This window comes from Chiroxiphia lanceolata, chromosome 12, assembly GCF_009829145.1.
Source record: "Chiroxiphia lanceolata isolate bChiLan1 chromosome 12, bChiLan1.pri, whole genome shotgun sequence".
NCBI classification, from domain to species: domain Eukaryota; kingdom Metazoa; phylum Chordata; class Aves; order Passeriformes; family Pipridae; genus Chiroxiphia; species Chiroxiphia lanceolata.
The window spans coordinates 14,492,678-14,512,732 of record NC_045648.1 but is presented as its reverse complement, the minus strand read 5'-3'; the positions used below and the strand labels follow the sequence as shown (position 1 = coordinate 14,512,732).

The 20,055-nt window shown below is 38.2% G+C and overlaps 1 protein-coding gene across 1 annotated transcript in view; it reads right to left on the bottom strand.

Annotated features, from left to right (window-relative positions):
* LIPC (lipase C, hepatic type) overlaps positions 1–19,777 on the bottom strand; it is a gene marked incomplete at its 5' end in the record, with an annotated part of 30,559 nt that extends 10,782 nt beyond the window's left edge. The window contains 4 exons of the mRNA XM_032700461.1: positions 927–1,044; positions 3,381–3,560; positions 5,162–5,349; positions 19,660–19,777. Of these exons, the coding sequence (XP_032556352.1) occupies positions 927–1,044; positions 3,381–3,560; positions 5,162–5,349; positions 19,660–19,777 (604 nt within the window). The remainder of the gene's footprint in view (positions 1–926; positions 1,045–3,380; positions 3,561–5,161; positions 5,350–19,659) is intronic.
* Positions 19,778–20,055: the final 278 nt, after the last annotated feature.

Here is a 20,055-nt window from a genome sequence, read left to right as displayed (position 1 = left end):
TTAGAGTTGTGACTTCAAAGTATATTCATGTATATTCATATATATATACATGTATCATGTATATTTGCCTCACTTCTAAAGCTGATTAAAGTAAAATCTTTTCTCTGATGGATTAAATGTAGCTGATGTGGGCCTTGTGTAAAATGCACTTCTGTTTTGGTTTTGGTTTTGCCTTTTTTAGGCTGTCACTGGGCATTAGTTCAGGTACTGTGTGCAGTGTACCAATGACATTATAAATGTCTTTTCATTACACTCATAATTAGTACAGTTACAAAACTTTACAGAAAGTTCAGAATGCCACTAGTCAAAATAGTCAAGTGTTAGGGGTTAACTTTGTTTATTTTGAGGATCTATCAGGGATATTCTAATGGTATGCCTCTTGTAAAATGTAATCCAGAACTATCATTTTTGCCACAGGAGAACTGGCTTGAATTCACTGTGTGAGCACTGTACCATAATTAAAAGCTCAAGCACAGTTAGACAATTTCCTTAATGTATTTTTTTAAATGACTTGCTAACAATGAACAGTGTATTTGAATGACTTTGGGTCGAGACAGTGACCAAAGATCCAAGGTCAGTGGCTGACGTTTAGTTTAACCAATCACTGGGAACAGATACAAGATAAATTCAAGCAACATGCAGCTTGAGTCTTTGGGTTTGTAGTTCTCATGTTTGTATATTCTGTATGTCATAGTTTGGACTGAGGTAAGAGAGATCAAAGATAGAAACACTATGAGACTTAATTTTGAAAAATGTTTTCATTAAATTTTCTAAATCTAATTTCCAAACCAATGGGATGAAACTTCTGAACTGTGGTGAATATTGCTTATTCAACAGCTAATTGTCAATATGACATTGATATGTCAAATGTCTGCATAATTTAATTCAGTTGACTATTATATTTCTTAAAGTTATAAGTCTTTTACCTGTAATTCTTCCAATCTTTTTTGTACCACTGATAAAACTTCCAGCAAATCCTGAAACATGAGCTCCTAGGCTGTACCCAATTAGATGAGCATTGCTTCTGGAAAATTGAATGGATTCCTGGAAGATAGTGGCAACTTGATTTAGATGCAGGAAATGTGAAAAGAATGAAATACTTATTACAAGCTAGAAATACCATGAATTATAACACAAGAAGTTTGTATGTTGATGGTGGTGGTCAAGTGAAGTGTGTGAATCATTCACTAAATTTCTTCACTGGCTGAGTATTATCCTTTGCTTCCTTTTCACGCAGCAGGAAAATGCCACATATTTAGGCACTGCTACTTAGAAAACCTCCTCCTAACTACAGGAAAACCACCAACACAGATAGTAAGATTTTTGCTGTTGTTTGTAGCAAGTGATGCAAACGTGCATTGCCTTTTGTCTGCAGCATCTGACTTTCCTGTGACTGTAAAATGATTATCTGTCCTTTAACTTCAGGGTAAAACAATCCTCTATAGGAAGTGCCTTGCTTTTTTGGCCTGAGATACAAGCACAAGCTAAATGGGAAGACAAGGTATTGAAAGATTGATCAGACATGTTATGTGATATGGCAGTGATATTTCTTGGACTGATTTGTACAAAGCTGAGTATCTGATCTGAAACAAACCTATTGAAGCAGAACTGGCCTCGGGCCCTTCTTTCTACCTTTAATTTAAGAAATTAAGATGTACATCTTAAGCATTTCACCTGAGCTGCAAGGCTCAAAGTTTTTCTGACTTGTAAAGAAGAACATGGCATATTTTTCTTGCAGGAAAGGCAAACCTCTCTTTTTAATTTCTTTGTGGATATTACCTGTCCCAGTGGAGTTGTACAGTCCCGATACCCATCTCTTCTGAAGATGAGGTGAAACTTGGCAAGTTTCTTTTGAGAGAGGCAGCTCTTAAGAATCACAGAATCTGACCAGTTTTCTTCTCTGGTGGTGTTGAGATGGATGCTATTGAGATTGTTACTGATCATGCCCTATTAATTCTTGGACTAAGAGCACTAATATTTACTTATTGTTTGTTCTTAATTAAAATGTTGGGCAGCACTGCAGCTTTTATTATATCTATTGAGAATATTTCAAATAATTGACTGCCTGTAAGCAGAGCAAAGAGATAGTTAGGGGAGTTGGAATGAAGGGGTTTTTAACCTGAGCTCCCCTTCTGAGTTTAACGTTTTCTGGTTGAACACAAGCTATTTAATGGTGTGAAAATTTGTGGTATATTTAAATTCTGGAACATATCATGGTACAAGAGAAGCTACCTACAGTGCTGGGGCGAGGAGTCATTTGTTGAAGCCTGGATTTGTTTGTTGACACTAGAGAAATCACAGACAGTCTTTACTGTTGACAATGTGGTGTGTCCTGGCAAATGAACAAAGTCCACCATTTGATTCATTCAATAATTAACAGCTTCAAAAAATCACTTTAGGCCCCACCAACTTAAACTGCATTTGACCAAGAGCTAAAGATGCTTGTAATGTCTCAATGAAAAATAGTGACTCTGGCTCTTTTGCCATTCTTTTGTGCCTCTTGTCCCTAACTGGGCATGGTATCTGACAGCTTCTTGCTCTGCCATTCCAGTTGGAAGCAGCTTAGACCTTCGATGGTATTTGCTACAGATCTTTCAGCTTCCACCTTAGGCCTCACCTTATTTAAATTAATATATTCAAAAATTCACTGTCAAGTACAGAAGTATAATTTCATTTCAAATTAGGTAGCTTAAATTAGTATTAGAGGTTGATGCAATATGAGTTGCTTAGGCTTCCTGATTGGTACGAGTGATTCTCATTCTGGTGTTTGCTTTCTGCCTTTTCAATCCAGCCATGGCCACTGCTCCCCAAGTAGCAGGAGTTTTGATAAGTAGTCACTGTATTAGTGTGTCTCTGCACTCACTGCTGCCTCCATGTCATCTGCTTTGTGAAGCATGTCTGTCCTCTGGAAAGGTCTCCTTTTACATTATTTTAGCATAATCTTTGGGAAACTGTGGCAAAAATCAGACATGATTGAATCCTGAATTAAAAGCAGGAGTTAAGCACAGGTAACATAAACCCATTTTGCTGAACTAACAGCTTGCAAATGATGTCTGCCTGCTTTCAAAGGGTGGGACTGTGGTAGCTGTCTACACACGTGCCAGTGGAAAAGCTAAAGGAGCAGGAAATTATCTTACCTCTAAAGATACATAAAATATTTTAATAACCAAGACCACTTGCTTTTTTCTATTGCATAGTGAAAGTTTATGAAGTCCTATCAAAGTTTATATGGAAGAAAAATTTGGACTTTAATAAAGAAATGTGAGTGACTGAAATGAACAGCATTAGCCAGCACAGTACTTCAGAATGATTGTAGAAGCATAAGAACAAGGAAATGAATCTTTTCCAGAGAAACATTTTCCAGATCTGGAGGCTCTTACCTCCAACCATTCCAGGAACTCTGCTATCTCCTGTCCCACATGGCGTGTGTTCTGTACAGCAATGGGGTAGTGCTGGCGAGCCAGTGTGAGCCAGTCTGCAATGATCACATTCAGTGGTTTATGATGAGCCTTCAGAGCTGCTGCCATTTTCCAAATCCAACCTTCTAATATCCCATCCACCTGTTATATTAAAAAAAAAACCACAAAAAACAAAACAAACACACAACAAAACAATAAAAAGACCATTGTTATTGGAAAACAATGCCAAATAGTGTCTGGCAAATATTTCTTGTGAAAAGCTCAAAGAAACAAAAACCTTAGTATGAACAAGGAGGGATTTAATGCTGATAACTGGATTTTAGGGGCTTCAGCCTGATTAATGCTGAGAATCTTTGGAGTTTGGTAGACAAAAAAATTAAAAACCAATATAAGAGCTGTATAATAATGTATGTTTTGTAATATGAACTCTTATCAATGAAAATGATGTCCCAAAATATTTGAACTCATGTGGTGATAAGTGCTATTACTCATTAAAAGGAAAGACAGAAATGCCCAGAAAATTTCTGGTTTCATTCAAGAGCAGCTGTTCCTGTGAGCTAAGAGTTGGAGAGGGAGGGGAAACTGGAGGGTTGCAGACCAGCAACCATCTATCTTCTATAGCTGTTCCATTTTGAGAGCTGCTTTTTTTGAGTAATTCTTTTTTTAAACACCTGATTACAATTTTCTGTATCAAAGTGCTTTTCTGATCTGATGGACTAGAATTATTATTTAATCTATCAGGTTAAATTGTTCTAGTTGCATGTATTTCCTTAACTGATAAAATACCCTTATCTCTTCTAGTGTAACAGAATTTGGGAGTCTCAGGTCTGGGTTTCCATGCATATTCCTCCAAGACCCCCAACACCTCTGCAAATGAAGTTAATATGAATTATGAACTTCAGGCCTGTGGTTTGTCTTTGAGGAGGGTGTAGTTTTTGAACAGATTCTTGTTTGTGAGGCTTGGCTAAAGTAGTCTAAGGCAATATTTCATCCAAAGTCAGCCCTGCCCTTATTTGTTAAGAGAGTTATCTGCATCAAGGGAGGTGTTCAGAGTTTCTCTGAGTATTTGAAGATGTGCAAGGGAGATCCATTTTGCCACCTTAGGTAAGGACAGTGGCTCTGTGAGAATCAAAGACCAGTTAAAATGATGTAATTTCTTATCCTGCCTTTTGTTTCTTTTTCAACTGAGAAGCTGATGAAAAGTCACTCTTGATATTGCTGTGGTTTTGAGAAAGGTTTTTCCTGGTTGGTTGCTTTTTTACAGTTTAACTGGAAGCAGTTCAGTTATAATTCACTGATGTTGAAGGCTTTGCTTTTAGCTTAAGGGGCTACGAGAAGTTCTTTTTGAGGGTGTATCTGTGAGAAAGATGTGGGGAGATGGTGTGCACTTTTCAAGAAGTCTGTAAATATCTGGCAGTGAACATATCAGGGAAATGAAACTGGTATTCAGTCTTCCAGGAGCACAGCACATTAATTCAGGTACTTGTTCAAGCTCTGCTGGCTTTAAACTGGGGCTGAGTCTAATCCTTGACATGGGAGTCCTGTGGGAAAAATTGCTTGTAGGCTGTTCCTTCAGAATCTGTGGGGGATGTATTATTTCTAGCCATGATTGCTACCAGGGAAATCTACCATCTTTGTCATCCCAACAGGATACCTGAAGATACTTTTGGCAGTAGTGTAATGAGAAGGAAAGTGTATCAAATCAAATGTAGTTTGAATTAAATCAAAATGTGAGTTCATACCGACCAGCCGTGGACTATCATCACCAGAGGAAGAGAGGAATTGAAACTGCATTTCTCAAGAGTCTCCAGCTGATTTAAAAAAATCTGACAGTCGCGTTCAGTTGTATCAGTGTAGAGTCGAAATCTGGTTTCTGAGTTTTTCTGATGTTTCTTCGTTCTGGTGTCTTCACTCTGTGATTCCAGTGCCTCTGAAATGAAATTTGTAACAACAGTCATAATAGGAAGGTATCTAAAACCTGAAGAAGTTACCAGTACAACACAGTTTGTAAGACAGAGTAAAGTAGTAAGATTAGAACTCTAGCTGTGTATAAGATTAGAACTCTAACTGTGTATACTTGTTGCCTGCTCCAGGTAGACTAAACTGTACATTTTGGGTCAAAAAAGTGATCTCTTTTTTGAGAGATCTATAGGTGCCTATGTGCCTATATGTGCCTATGAGCCCCTCTATTTGAACAATAGCAATTACACAGGAAATATTGATCTGATTGCTACAGACCTTTATAGAATGGATAAGGATTGTAAAACCTGAGGCTTCACCATGTCAGTGTGTGCACAGACAAGCACATCCATGGGCTCTTAATGCTCTGCAGAGCATTTCTACTAATCTGCATTTGCTACTAATTGCTGAGCAAGCATCATTACACTAAAATAACCATTTAATTCGGGGTTATAACTCTGCTTAGAGACTTAGGTGACTGTTTAAAACTGTTAGATCACATCATAAATCATTCTTTTTCTCTGAAAAGGCAAGATGAAGTGTTCTTGTTGTAGTTATACTTATTTTTTGGGTTTGTTTCTAGGTAAAGTAGCTTGGTACATATAGGGTGGCATTTTCAGAAATGTCTATCAAGTAAGAAAGTGGGGGCAGGGTGAACTGTGTTCTTATGAACCTTGTGAGCTTAGATGGAAAAACATGAATATAGAGCAATTGCTGAAAAATTGAGTAAAATTAAGCAGAAACTTACAGAAAACACCTTGTGACATACAAACCTTTCTAATGAGAATTCAGATTATTGATTTAGCTGAAAAAAAATCCATATAATAAATTATTACTAAAGCTAGAAAAAATGGGGATTAGTAGAAGAGAAGGTAAGGTGTGATGATCTAGATAAAAGAGAGGTTACAGTTCCTAGTGTTGGAAAGGAAACACTCGGATTGAAGAGAATTTACTAATGGGGTTCCTTGGGGAGAGTATTTTGGCTAATATTCCTGTAATATTTTCATTAAAGAAGCAGACAGGAAAGGTACAAGATTGACAAAACATGGTCATAGTACTGATGCCGAGGAGACCAAACCATTAAACATGAGGAGCTGGATGACACCTTGAAAATACAGCAAGGGAAACAGGTAGAAATCTCCTATGAAATACAAGGTCATACAGTTGATTGGAATTTCTCTTTAAATGGGGCTCATAAATTGGAAGTGACACAAGGGTAAAACAACTTGGCTGTAGTAATCAATAACAAAACTGACCATGAGTCACTGGGACTTGAAAAATATAATTCCAGTGTGCATTAAAGGAGATGGTTTTGATTGGAAGAGAGGATGTCAGTGCTAGTTAGTGAAGGCAATTGCTAATCCCATCCAGAACAGTGAACAGAGCTCTTGTTACCAAGTTCAGGTACTGCCAAGTTCAGGTGCCACCAATTCCAGAGGCAACAGCTGCTCACCAGCACCACTAAAATGGTAAGGCAGGAGGCTTTTGTTGTAATTAGGCCCAACAAAATATTCTTGGGGGTAAAAATGAAATATTTTATTCACAGAGAAGTTAAAATTATCTGGGCTGGGACAGAACTCAAATTAGTTAAATTTTAGTTCCTATTTTTCTTGAATAAAAGTTCTTCAATATAACAGTAATGTTAGAAATATTGTATTTTGTCTTCTAAGTCAGCACAGTTCCTATTTTTTTGGTACATCACAACTCTTAGTCTATAGATGTTTTTAGAACATACCTAAAGCCTTAGGTTAGCACACTCATTTCTTTGTTGTATCTGCAAATCTATCCTGAAGTTCTATAATATGTTGTCTTGATAAGATTTTGGTAATTCACAAAGAACTTGTGATACATTCACAGAGGAGCCTTTACCCTGCAAACATATTTCATGATGGAAAACTCCCCTGTTCATATTTTTGCAGTAGTAGCATCTTGTGATGCGCAGCACAAAGAACCCTAATGTGAAACCACGCTGGGTTAAGGTCAGATTATTTTTACCACGTGTCAGTCTTGTTACAAACTTCGTTCAAGGTTTAATTTCAGTGTAATGATAAGGCATGATAGAACAGCACATTTAATTTGTTGAAGTGAATGGCAGTTCTAGAAAGAAAACTCCTGAACTGACCTGCACTGGATGTGCACTATTTTCTATTTGTTGCTAATTGTTGTGCCTTCCAAGTAACTCCAGACAATGTGATGTTTCATAGCTAGGAAACATTACTGTAGAAATTTGTTCAGCCTTTTACAAGAGCTGGAATTTAAAAAGCTTCAAAGTTATTGACCAAATTCTTAGCTTCAGTGTCTCACATTTTTCTTTCAGGACACTTTTAACTGTGATAGATGGCCAGGACTAAGTCTGATCATTTCTCTCTTAAAATGTCCACTTAAGAGAATTTCTGATGGATTTTTTTTTTCTTTTCCTTGGGAGAGGGCTTAGTTTCTGAAGTAAGTAATATCAGGAAAAAGTGAATCTAGATAAAGAATTGAAAATTGGAAAGAGTTTTAATGATGTTGATATTCTTGACCTCCGGTTTATTCAGGCTTTGGTGAGTAGTCTCTACACAAAGATAAGCATTGTGTTCTATTTTTAACATAAAAAGAAAAACAAACAAAAAATACATAGCTTATGCCTGTTCCATTGTACACATCCTTTCTTTGTTTAATGCCTTGTGTTCGTTTTCTTTTTGCTCTCTCAGTGTTTGTGCACTGCAAAGGCGCTTTGTTGCTCTCCGTACTGTTTGTACACACTACAGAAAGCAAGTCTAATAAACAGCTGTTTTCTTTATACACTGACTGGGAAAGTGCTTTAATGGCTGAGCTGTGGGCTTGCTGGTGAATCTGAGAGAGGGTATCAAAAATACTGCTCAAACTACTTCCTGGCTGTCAAAAGTTCCAACAGAACCTGTCGTGTCAATTGACAAGGAACGGCTTCAGTCCGTTAAGGATTGTAATGACATGAAGAAGAAAACAGCGTTGGAAAAGCTTGGCTTTACAACAGACTCTTGCTGAAAATGTCATACCAGTGACTCAGTGACCCGACCGAAGAAAACTGCAAAGTTTCATAGGTCAGTCTACAAAAATTAAACTGCCAAAGAATTTTTTCATGGTAATTGCAGCAAAGTGTGCTGAAATCTATCTGAAACTCCAAAGAGTTTCTCTTTGGAAAATTAGCCCTTACCCAGGGCTTACTTAATTTCCTTTTTCTCTGAAGATCCTCCTTTGATGAATTCTTTCAGCAAAGGCAGTGCAATGTGGCCACACTGATCCACATGCTCCCATAAATTACCTTCACCCAGAGCAGCACAGTAACCACGAGCAAGAAATGTTATTGTGAATTCTTGACACCCTGGAGGAGATTCAGCCCTTTACCTTTCCTTACTTCATGTTGAGGATGCTTCTGTGAGGTGCAGTAAAGACTGACGGCTGGGTTTGTAAAACCACTTCACTGCCATAGAGCAGTTTCTTCCAAAAATGTTTTAGGGTTAGTTTTGGCAGACAAACCAAAGCACTTTTAGATTTGACCTGACATAATCATGTTTCCTTACTGAAAAGGAAAAAGAAGAGAGATTCCCAGTTGAACAAAATAAAAATATTTTTATTTGGGATTTAAAAACAATAAATAAAATAAGGAGACACACCTACATACCTGGTAGTAGGTCTAGTAGCCATTGGAATTCAATGTACATTGAAGGGTGTAAGATAGTTCAGTTATTGTTTCTCACTATTAGCATTTCGTTATTGTTCACATTATTAGTGTTTATTTCTTTAGGCAGTGCCCATCCTACTTCTAAAAGTTTCTTTGTATTTTCCTTAACTTGCTCACCTTAACTTGCTCACCTTGCCATTGAAAAGTAGGGATCACTCCCAAAGAATGAATTAAAAGATAGCAAGCAAGAAAAAACTGACAATTGGATTAAACATTATTAGGTCTGTTCAGAAAGAGACATTTTGAAAAATAGCTTCCCTTTTGGTTTAAGCTTAAATGAACATTGAGTAGGTGCTATTTTTCTCAGCGTTAGATTCTCTGTCTGAAAAGTATCATAGTTTTCTGAGTTGTCATTTCTTGTTTCTCTTGTCAAATATGCATGCAGACATGCCAAAGGTAAGTCAACAAACTCACCACAAATGTAGTTTGTACCCAAACATCCACAAAGGGTGATTACCCAACCATTGTTAGGCCCTCTGATAACATACTTCCAGTCTGCTGAAAAATCCAAGAGGAGAGCATATAAAATTACACCACTCATACTGACTGACTTCTCTGTGTGTTGCATGGCTTTCAAACCATCCAGATAATCTACTAACAGGTGGCATTAGTGAGTCTTGAAATGGGAAGAGACATGTGTTTAGAAAGAGGCCAATTTAAGAATTCACTGGGGCTGGTGCCCTGGTTTCATCAGGGAGGCAGTGAGATGGTCAGTGGAAAGGGTGTGTGTGTGTGTGTGTGCCTGGTCAAAAATCAGCTCTACAGTTATCAGGGGTCATTCTGTCTGCCTGTGGTTCTTTACCATTAAAGTGCAGAGGATACTTTTTTGTTTTCTTTGAAAATCAGACCCATTCAATGTCTACCAAAAGTCAAATATCTAATTCTTTATTGAAACATGATTAATACTGGTAAATCTCTGTTTTCTGGTGTCTGAGTGCTGCTGATCTTTCATGAATTCCTTAAAATCAGGCACTGCTCTCATGTTTTGATGCACAGTGATCTGAGAAAATCTGTAAAAACTAATCCCACAGCTGAATAAGGGGAAGATTGTTTGCTCTGCTATTCCAGATCTGTGTTCTTTGTTTACCTTGGCTATTTGTGGAAGGATTGAGGAATGGGGAAATTTGTTTGCAGATGTGATTATCAGCTACCTTGTTAGTACTGTCAGCAGAGACCCAGATCCCTATCATTTTCTGGTTACTACTATTCAGAATTAATTTCTGGGTGCAGGAAATTGGAGAACGAGAATGTGCTGTCTTGTTCAATAATAGCAGAATCATGATTTAAAAAGAGTTGTTAACATGTTAATAAGGGGTTTAGACCTAGCTGATATTTCTCCCTCTCCTTTATAAAATTAGAATGCTTCCCAAAGTCATTTGAAAAAAAAAACAAACCAGTATTGAATTCGTAGCATATGCAAGACCTGTAAAATATATTCAAAGGATTTGATACAGATCATTGTTTGGTACAATTTGCTTGGTGGTGTAAAGCATAAAGGCGTGCACCCTACTCTCAGAAGTTGCTTATATCAAAGAATTTGATAGAAGATGTCAACTAATTTTGAGTTCTCTACTTATGTATCTTGTGCTGCTGTTTATTTGAAATTTCCTCTCTTGAATGCACTTGGTCAGGTGATGGAGACATCAAAACTGTTTCAGTAACTCTTGCTAGAAAACCTTGAAAAAGGTGGTAAAACAGATTAAATACCATGTTTTGGTTTCTACTTGCTGTTGTGTGTCTCAAATATTCAGAGATATATCTCAAGTAACTTATGAATCAAATAAGGGATTTCTATTTAGTGGCTTCAAAAGAAGGAGAAGTAAAAGGTAGTGTAATGTGTTCTTTAAGAGAAAAAATAGTAGGTTATCCTTTTGCTTTCCTCTGATTTATGTATTTATTATTTATATGTATTGGAGTATGTATTTTTATTCCTTCTCTTCCTAAGTTTGTTTTACTGTCATTGATTTTGAACACTGCGTTGCTTCAAAATTCTCAGAAGAATCACCTTTTTTTATTCTTATGCCATACTCTTTTAATCTTTCTATTCCACATAAAACCCTCCTTTACAATGTGAAATTTCAAAACTTCTTTTTCTCATCTCCTTTATTTAGAACCAAGTATTGGAGTGATGGTTAGAACAGAAGGCAAAGAAATAACACCCACCCTCCAAACTGTTGACTGTTCCTTTTGTCTTTTTATATCAGGTGAAAACTGGAAGAATGCTGATTCTCAAAACTTGCTATTTTGTTGTCTGACTACAGAACCACGGGATATGCTGAGTTGGAAGGGACCCACAAGGATTATGGAGTCCAACCCTCAGCCCTGCACAGGACCATCTCCAAGAGTCACACCCTGTGCCCCACAGGATCATCCCAATGCTCCTTGAGCTCTCTCAGCCTTGGTGCTGTGCCCACGGCCCTGGGGAGCCTGTTCAGTGCCCGACCACCCTCTGGGGGAAGAACCTTTTCCTGAGATCCAACCTAAACCTGCCCTGACACAACTTCAGGCCATTCCCTGGGGTCCTGCCCCTGGTCCCCACAGAGCAGAGATCAGTGCCTGCCCCTGCTCTTCCCCTCCCGAGGAAGTTGTAACCGCAGTGAGGTCTCCCCTCAGTCTCCTCTTCACCAACTGAACACACCAAGCGCCCTCAGCCGCCCCTCACTCGGCTTCCCCTCAGAGCCCTTCGCCATCTTGGCGTGCAGGAGGAGCCACACAACTGAGGAACAGCTCATGTTGTTTGTGGGTAACATATACCAGCCTCTTAATTCTCTCATCTAAAGTAAAATCCTTCTAAATATGATTGTTTAAATCCCATTTGTGTAATGTAGAGCCGCTAAATTGAAATTAGTGCCCCGGTGGTTTAATCTGACCTAATCTGAATTTTTTTTTTAGCAAAATGCTGGAAAAATAATTACAACGTGTCTTTCCAGGAAGGCTTTGAAGTAGAATAACATAGATGCTAAATTGTTACTATAAATTAATGTTAACAAATAATTATCTCTCCTTCATCTGTTACCTAACAAAAATTTTCGTAGTTTCAAGTAAAATTTAAAACTAGGTAAATCTTGGAAACGATACTTTCACCCTCCATGAAAATGCTTCCTTTCAAATAAATGCATGACTAAATTTTTTTGGCCAGGGTTTCTGCCGAGGTATTCAGATGCTTAATCTGGAGCCTACGTTTCCATTTCCGTAATATAAAAAGCAAAAAGAAGAAATAGTCACAAACTGCCTGGGTGAAATACATTTGTTTGTATGATGTTATCACAAAGAGGAAGGGGCAAATGAATAATTACAAAGGTGAAGCTAAGAAGATTAGTTTACTTCAGCCAGGAGACAAGACAACTAAGAGTGATATGGTGTAGAGGTCTAAAATCATGAATGGTGTGGAGAAAACAGGGCGCGAGGGGAGTACCACATCTGGTACTGGGAGAAACATATAAGGATTATTATTTGATAACAAAATATGTTGATAAGAAAAGATAATTAAATGGTTCTCCTCAAGACATGTAGCTAACCTGTGGAATTCCTCACTGGGTGTGTTGTGGGAACGAAGCATTTTTATATCAGGTTAGTTGGAAAATGGAAGTGTCTGAGAGGAATCCAGTGAGGATCAGTGAACACAGAGACAGCACTGCTTGCTCAGGAGATCTGTGAACTGCAAATGGTTGATGACGTGGGGGAAGAAATGCTTTATGCTGAACATGCCCCTGCTTTTGGCCACCACTGCTGGGGGTTGAACTAGAAGGGCCTTGGGTTCATCCACTACAGCCACTCTCATTTGATGTGGAGCTCCCCGGCATTACCTTTGACTTAGATTTCGGCTGTTTTTTAAAACAGAAACAACCTGTGAAAAATAACAGCTTTTGGAAAATATTTCAGTTGAAAATTTTTCATTCCCTATTTACATCCAAATTATCGGTGTTAGTATTTGCTGTTGTTCAGAATTATTAATTGCCTGGAAATATTTTTTAATTTTTAGTAACTAAAAAAGTAATACTGAAATCAGAATTGATCGACAACATATTTAGGCTAGTTTATGTTGAAATCTTTGAAGCTTTAGTTTGCAATTTTGTTGCTGCTGAAGTTTGGACTTTTTACCTAGTTTGGGCTAGAAAATGTTCTTGGTATATGAAAATATTTTCCTGTTCAGCTCTTAAAAAGTTGAGTCAGCTCTTACCCTGGGAGAGGTGGACAAGAGCTAAACAGGAAACCTAGATCAAAGGATTCAAAATTCTGCATGTACTTGCTTATAACATCGTGATTCAGAGCACTGTTTTTCTCAATTTTATTTCAAAGGGACCAGGAGAAAATCTCTATTACTTATGTGCACGTCCCTTGGAACCATTTCACATATGCTGATATCATCATGACAGGTGTAAATTTTGATTAAAAAATATACAGTCTTGCAAAATGTAAGACATTTTTGGATTCATATTTTAGGGTAGTTATACTGGAAGTGGGAGTTCATTTTATTCCTGTGGCCTTGCTTTTTTTGCTGAGTGATCCTGCAGTGAAATCACTTGTCTGGTGCCAACTTGCTGTGTCAGAAATTCAGCGTGACTTCTGGATCACAGCATTCTGTAATATGAGCAGAAATATATGCAGCAAGAATGTGTGTTTGAAGCTCAGGAAAAAAAATAACAAAAAATTACAAGAATGAGAAGATAAAAACATCAGAACCTTTAGAATATTACACAGGGAGGTGTTGCTGAGTTGAACTCACTGGTTGGGCCATGGGACAGCCCTCCAGGCCAGACTGCTGCTCTATTTCCTGGAAGGCAGGGGTGAATAGGACATGTGAGATGATTGAGTGTTGCAGTGGGAAAAGAAAAAAAGGAATGTGGATGAGTTTGAGCTTTAGGGCTGTAGTAACAATTACAGTGAGATGAGACAGCTCTCCAGCACCAGGCAGGCCCTTGAGAAGCGGGGGAATCTGCCTACCCTGGGAATAATTAAATCTCAGCCTACCCAAATTGCTTTTGTTCAATTCAGGGAATAGGACTAAGCATCCAGAGTTCTCAGTCTGAGTAGTGAATCAGCATCTGGTCCCTTAAAATTTTTGTACCTCCAAGGAACCTGCATTTTAGAGGAAATATTGGGAGAATTTTTAAGCATATGTTCTTGGGAGCTATATTTTGCTTTAATCACCCTCTCCTCTCATTCTTCTTGTTTCCTTTTCTCTTGCCTCTCCAAAATGTTGCTGGTTTTTTCCATTGTGTCCTTTGATTTTTTTTTTTTTTTAAATTATAGAATTGTTTTCTTTTACTGTTTTTATCTGAAAGCCTTAGTTAAGCCAAAATAACTGAGGGGAAATCCTGTTTTTGTGGCACATAAGGACTTTTTGCTTTGACAATCACTAGGTGTGTTCATCTAAGCAAGAGTTTGATGGTTTCACTGATATGGTATTAAAAGGCTTTGATCATTTTACGTGTATCCTGAATTTCTCCAAACTCATCTTTCATAGTGGATGCCTGTAGGTATTTCTTCTAAAACCTTTGCAGTGCCCACTGTTTACAGAAGTTATTTCCATGCAACTCTGTCTAGAAATTGGACTTCTCATTGAACATTGAAGGAATTTGATCCTCATATTAGACTATAAGAGGAAGGAACATTCACTGTGGACATATTTTAAGGTAGATTCTGCATATAGAACCAATCTTGGAATTTTTATTAATGCTGTCATGCAATTTTTGTTGTAATTTTCCTTGTAGAGGTGAACTGAGTGCAGATTATAGCAGCTACCATCACTTGAGCCATAGTTCACAAAACATTTTTCAGCACATTTGTCTAATACTCCAGTACAACACTCTCTTTTAGTAAAAAGGGCCATGCAATGGTGTCCTACAGAGATTTGATAGTCTAAGTTTGGGGTGAACCATTATCAAAATTGTCTAAGATGTTGCTGAGCTCTTCAGGCTTTTCCAGGAGTCCTGAGACAACTATTTTGGAAGATGTTTTCTGGAATACTTAATATTTTATGGATGAAACAATGCAAAATGGTATTAGAAATATTAACAGCATAGAAAACTTTTTTCAGGAGTTTTATCCTTTTAACTGGTAAGACCAGACACCTTTGCACACTGTGATTCCAATCCTAGAGAAAATATGTATAAAATGATCAAAGCTGCATTTTAAAAGTCATGATGCTGAGGTCCAGTGAGTTAGATGGCTGGGCAGGTGATTTGTGTCTCACTCAAAGCCTTAAATCTCAATTTCAAGCGAGACAAAGCTGCTTCTTGGCAGCCCTGCAAGGGCACACAGTGCTGCAATTTTAACCTGTTACTGCAGTGACAGTGAGAATTTAGTTTCTGGGCCTCTGGCAGTATTTGAGGTTTGGGTGCAAAATTCCAAATTTGGGTCGGGGAGAGAAAGAAATACTTGGGTTTTTTCCTGGTAACTTAAAAAATTGCAGATTTTTAAGGTATTCCAAGACCAAAAGTCTGGAAACCAGTAGCAGTACATATGTATTAGAGGGCAGTAAATTAGTACTATATAATAGTATAATGATATGTTGGAGTATAATTGGGTTCCTAATTGTCCATTATAGCTATGTAATTTATATAATTATCTTACATAGTGTTGTCTAAAGTGCATACACACAGAGAAACATCTATATATTTATAAAAAAATCTATTCATCGTTGTTAAATACTATTTATAAATACTACAATGCTTTATGTACTTGATAAATCATATGACATTTCCCTCATTATTACAGCATTTAATATGAATGAAATGTTACTTTGGGCATTTGTCTTAGAAGGTTCAAGTGTTTAATATTCAGAGACAATATACATAAAAGATCCAATTTTAAATCTTTGCTGTGCATCCATGCATTGCTGAACACTTTTTCCAGGTCCAGAGCATGGTTCTTAATGCAGATGAAGGACATGCTAACAGAACAGCTGCAGTAGTTTGGATAACCTTCAAAATGCTCCAGGACGTAAGTCAACCACTAATTTCCTGGATGAATGTTAATTTTTTTTCTAGGTTACTCAGTATTGATGTATCTCTGACCAGATATTTAGAGTGTCTCTGGTCAGATGTGTTGTTTCAGTTCCTGTAGTCGTGGGTGTTTGAATTCTGAGAACAGTATGTCAGATTGAAGAAAATTTTAACATTCACTTTCAGTTGGTTTATTTTTTATTTACATGGTTTTTGTTTAGCAGTTGTAGAGTGACATGAAGCAAACTGAAGAGTTGAGGTTGTTTTCCATATTTTGTCCTTTCCATGTCCTTAGGCCTCACTTCTGGGGTCTTTAGGTATGTGTCCCCCTGAGGTTATGAAGGTTTTACTGAGGTGTGGGCAGTGTTGGTGAGGGTGGAACCCCTGCTCCCAAAGCAGGGCCCAGGCCTGGTCCTGAGAGCTGTGCATCCCTGGAGGTGATAATGGAGAATTCAGAGGACCTAATTCCCCATCCCTGAGCAGTCCAGCCATGGCTTTTGCCCTCCTTTGATTCAGTTCACTCACCCAACATGTGAGAATTATTTTTTCTTTCTACTGGATCAGTTCACTGTTGGCTTAGCAAGCTAAAAACTCTTGCAGAAATTGGATAAGTCAGCATAAGAAATATGAAAAGAGATCACAGAACTGATCAGGCAAGTTCTTCTGAAGCCTTCAAATGTGAAAATCAAACAGAGGCAGGATGCATCTAAAGACTTAAGCAAAAGATTTGTCACCCAAAAGCAGTGATTGTATAAAAATTTACATTTTAATTTGCTCAAGATTGTTCTGTGAAAAATAACACAGCCCACTTAAACCTTTTCTTATTTTTCTATTAGCATAAGAAAAAGCATCTTTGAAAGTGCCTGGAAAACTGATTTTATAATCTCTGTGTTCATTTGACTAGCACAGAGTTATGTAGGCTCAGAAGTTAAAAATTCTCCAAATAGTTACAAACCAATTGTATTTGGGCACCAATGTGAAACTTCATAGAATTGACTGGGAAAACCTAATGAGATTCTTGAAAGACAGCTGGAAGTACATTCCTCTCTGATGCTTGAGAGCACAGCACAGCCAAAAAGTTTCATGAATGCAGTGTGGGGGGAAGGAACAGCTTGTTATCAATCCAGAAATGGCCATCTCACATTCACCAACCCAGAAAAGAGATCAGTGGCTCAGCTGAACAGCCAGAGAGCCAGTTCTGCTTCTTGGTGAACAGCTGCCCTTGCTGAACATGGCAAGCCTACAAAAAGCACTAGAACCACGTCAGAGTGGCAGATTGTCCCAGCCCTTCTGTGCAAAGTGGAGATGTGACACAGAAAGGCATCAAGTAGCTGTGTGAGGGCACAGAAGGGGGCAAGGCTGAACTGTGGGCTCAGTCCTGTAATATTCTGGGCAGGGGCACTCCATGGGATACAGCAACAGCTGGCTGCCACTGCAGATCAAAATCTCCTAACTACAGTTCTCTGGAATGTGGGGACACAGCAGGAACTGGAGAAACGGAAACCTGAGTGTGTAAATGTGGAGATTACCTTCCTGCATTATCCTCTTCACTACTCAAGATGGTCAAAAGCTGCTTTACCATATTGTGCATAGGTGGTGCACATAACACTACAACTCATGGTTCTGACTTTAGTTGGCATGTTTTGTCTAGAATCTGTCATATTTTGTAGGGCAAAGAAAGTGGAACTGCTATTCATATGCAAAGAATTAAAGACACAAAATGGGAGGAAATCTTGTACAGAACAGTAGTTAAAGGTTATTCCAGAAGGCATCTTTCTTTTCACTATATTTAAATTCACTTTGCAGGTTAAAACCCACTTTTTTCTTTTTTCTTTTTTTTTTTTTAAATAAACTTCTGTAACAATAGAAACAAAATTATTTGGATGCAGAGTTTCCTTTTTATGTAAGAACCTGAATGTACCTCTGAGTATATTCAGTGCATATTACAGCAGTGGACTGGCATCCTTGTCTGCATCCATCTGTACCACCAAAGAGGTTACCACCTCCACCTTTTTGTCACCTCCCACCAGTCAGAAATCACCACCCTTACTGTTCTCTTGCCAGTGCTCCAAGGTTGGACCATTGCCTGATTGCTGCAAGGAAAAACAGCTAGGTTACCTCACATCACCTATTTTAACTGTTTAAACTATTCTAATTTATATTACTTGAAAGAAATTAGAGCATGCTTATGTGAACTGACTTACTGCATGAGTTGGATAAAAGGGGTAAGTAAAAAGTGTCAGGAAATGATGGAAGTGGGAAGAGTGCTACAGGCAGTGCTCCTTGACCGAGCAGGGTGTTTGTTCATGGCCTGAGACACGTCCAATGTAAGGATTCAGTAACTCCTGGAGATTCACCTTACTGATTTTAACTCTTAATTCCTTTCACTTTTAAAATGGAGGTCAGGTGTACTGGCTTGTGTGCAATGTTCAGTTCTACTCTGGACATTATCATCTTTTCACTGTAGCACAAATGTACAGAAATTAGCTATAAATAGACAGAACCTGCGCGTTTTATTGTCATCTTACAGCGAGCAGTAATATCAATTAATCAAATATCTGTGGCCAGAAATAATATCTAATTGTTCCCTTTTATTAAACTACAGAAAACTCTATAATGATCCCAAGGCTGCCTTTTATCTCTAAGCCATCATTTGGTTCATCTTTAGTGACCAACCTGGGCACAGTCAAAAGATAAACAGAATTATTTACCTCTGTGTGTCATGCCTGGAACACCAAGTAGGTGAATTTATCAGCTTTGTTATTTGGCACTACATTTGAGTTCAGCCTAGAATTCTTAGAGCTAAGTTTTTACATAAAAAGTTATAGTAACCACAGTTTATGTGGCTAAGTCACAGAAGGTGATAATGTCTTACACACTACCAGACCATTTTGTTTTCCCTGTCTCCTCTTTCTAATTCATTGCATAATTTCCTTTTCTCTCTGGTCCCTCTCTTCTGAGCTATGATATTATCCAGTAAACATTCATATCAGATCCTCATTTAAAAAAACCCCCACATTGTGTTTAATATTTGCTTTAGGAAATATAGCCTCTTGTTGCATTGTGCTGTTTTATGTGGCCTGAGTAAATCCACATGCCCATATGCAATTCAAATCTTCCCTGTCATACAGCAGAGCAACCAAATATAGCACAGTGACGTGTGGCTTCTCAAAAAAGATGCTGTTTGTAGTGCTGCACATGGAACATTCATCCTGTCCTCAGAGCAAGTTCTAGAGCTGAGGACTCTCCAGTCTCTCTGAATCTCTTCATGTTTTGACAGTCAAAAACCAAACCAAATTCACCATCACCTCTGCTAATTGGTCAGTATAATTCTGCATGATAAAAGAAATTGTCTCAGAGTGGAGACCGCTTTTTAGGCTGGAATAATGGGAATATTTCAATGCCAGCTGCCAGCAGTGCCTTTGTTGACTGCAGAGTCAGCTTCAGCCAAGTTTGTTCTCATTCACGTGTACATCTTGGCTGTAGAATGGCATTTCTGATCTGGTAAAAAATGAGAAATGAGCTCAGCATCACCAGCATACTAATGAACCCCAAATTTCCTCCTAGCTGCTGGTAGCCCAGTGAATTCTGCTGAAGGAACCCCACAGCCCTGTGACAAGGGGGCACATACTGAGACCACAGTCACACCATCCAGTTCTCAGGTTCTCCTTGGAGACCTGTATTGAGAAACACAGAAAAAGATCTATAGGAAAAGCCCAGTTTACTCCATTGAGGCAACAGTTTTCTTGGGTTTATCAAAGGCTCATCAGTGTAATGGAACCAGCACGGACAGTTGGACACAGAATTTTTGGTTAAGGAAGTGTGCAATGACAGCATTCTGCCCTTCACTGACAGAGAATAATGACAGCAGAAACATTCTGTGTCACTGATTCACTGTTCTAGTGCTCCTCAGATTGCCATGAGGAGAGAAATAAATACAAAGTGCGTTCATACTGATATCTAGGACAATGTGGGAATTAATGGTGTAGTGACAGAGGAGCAAAAGTCTAAGCATCCACATTCCCTA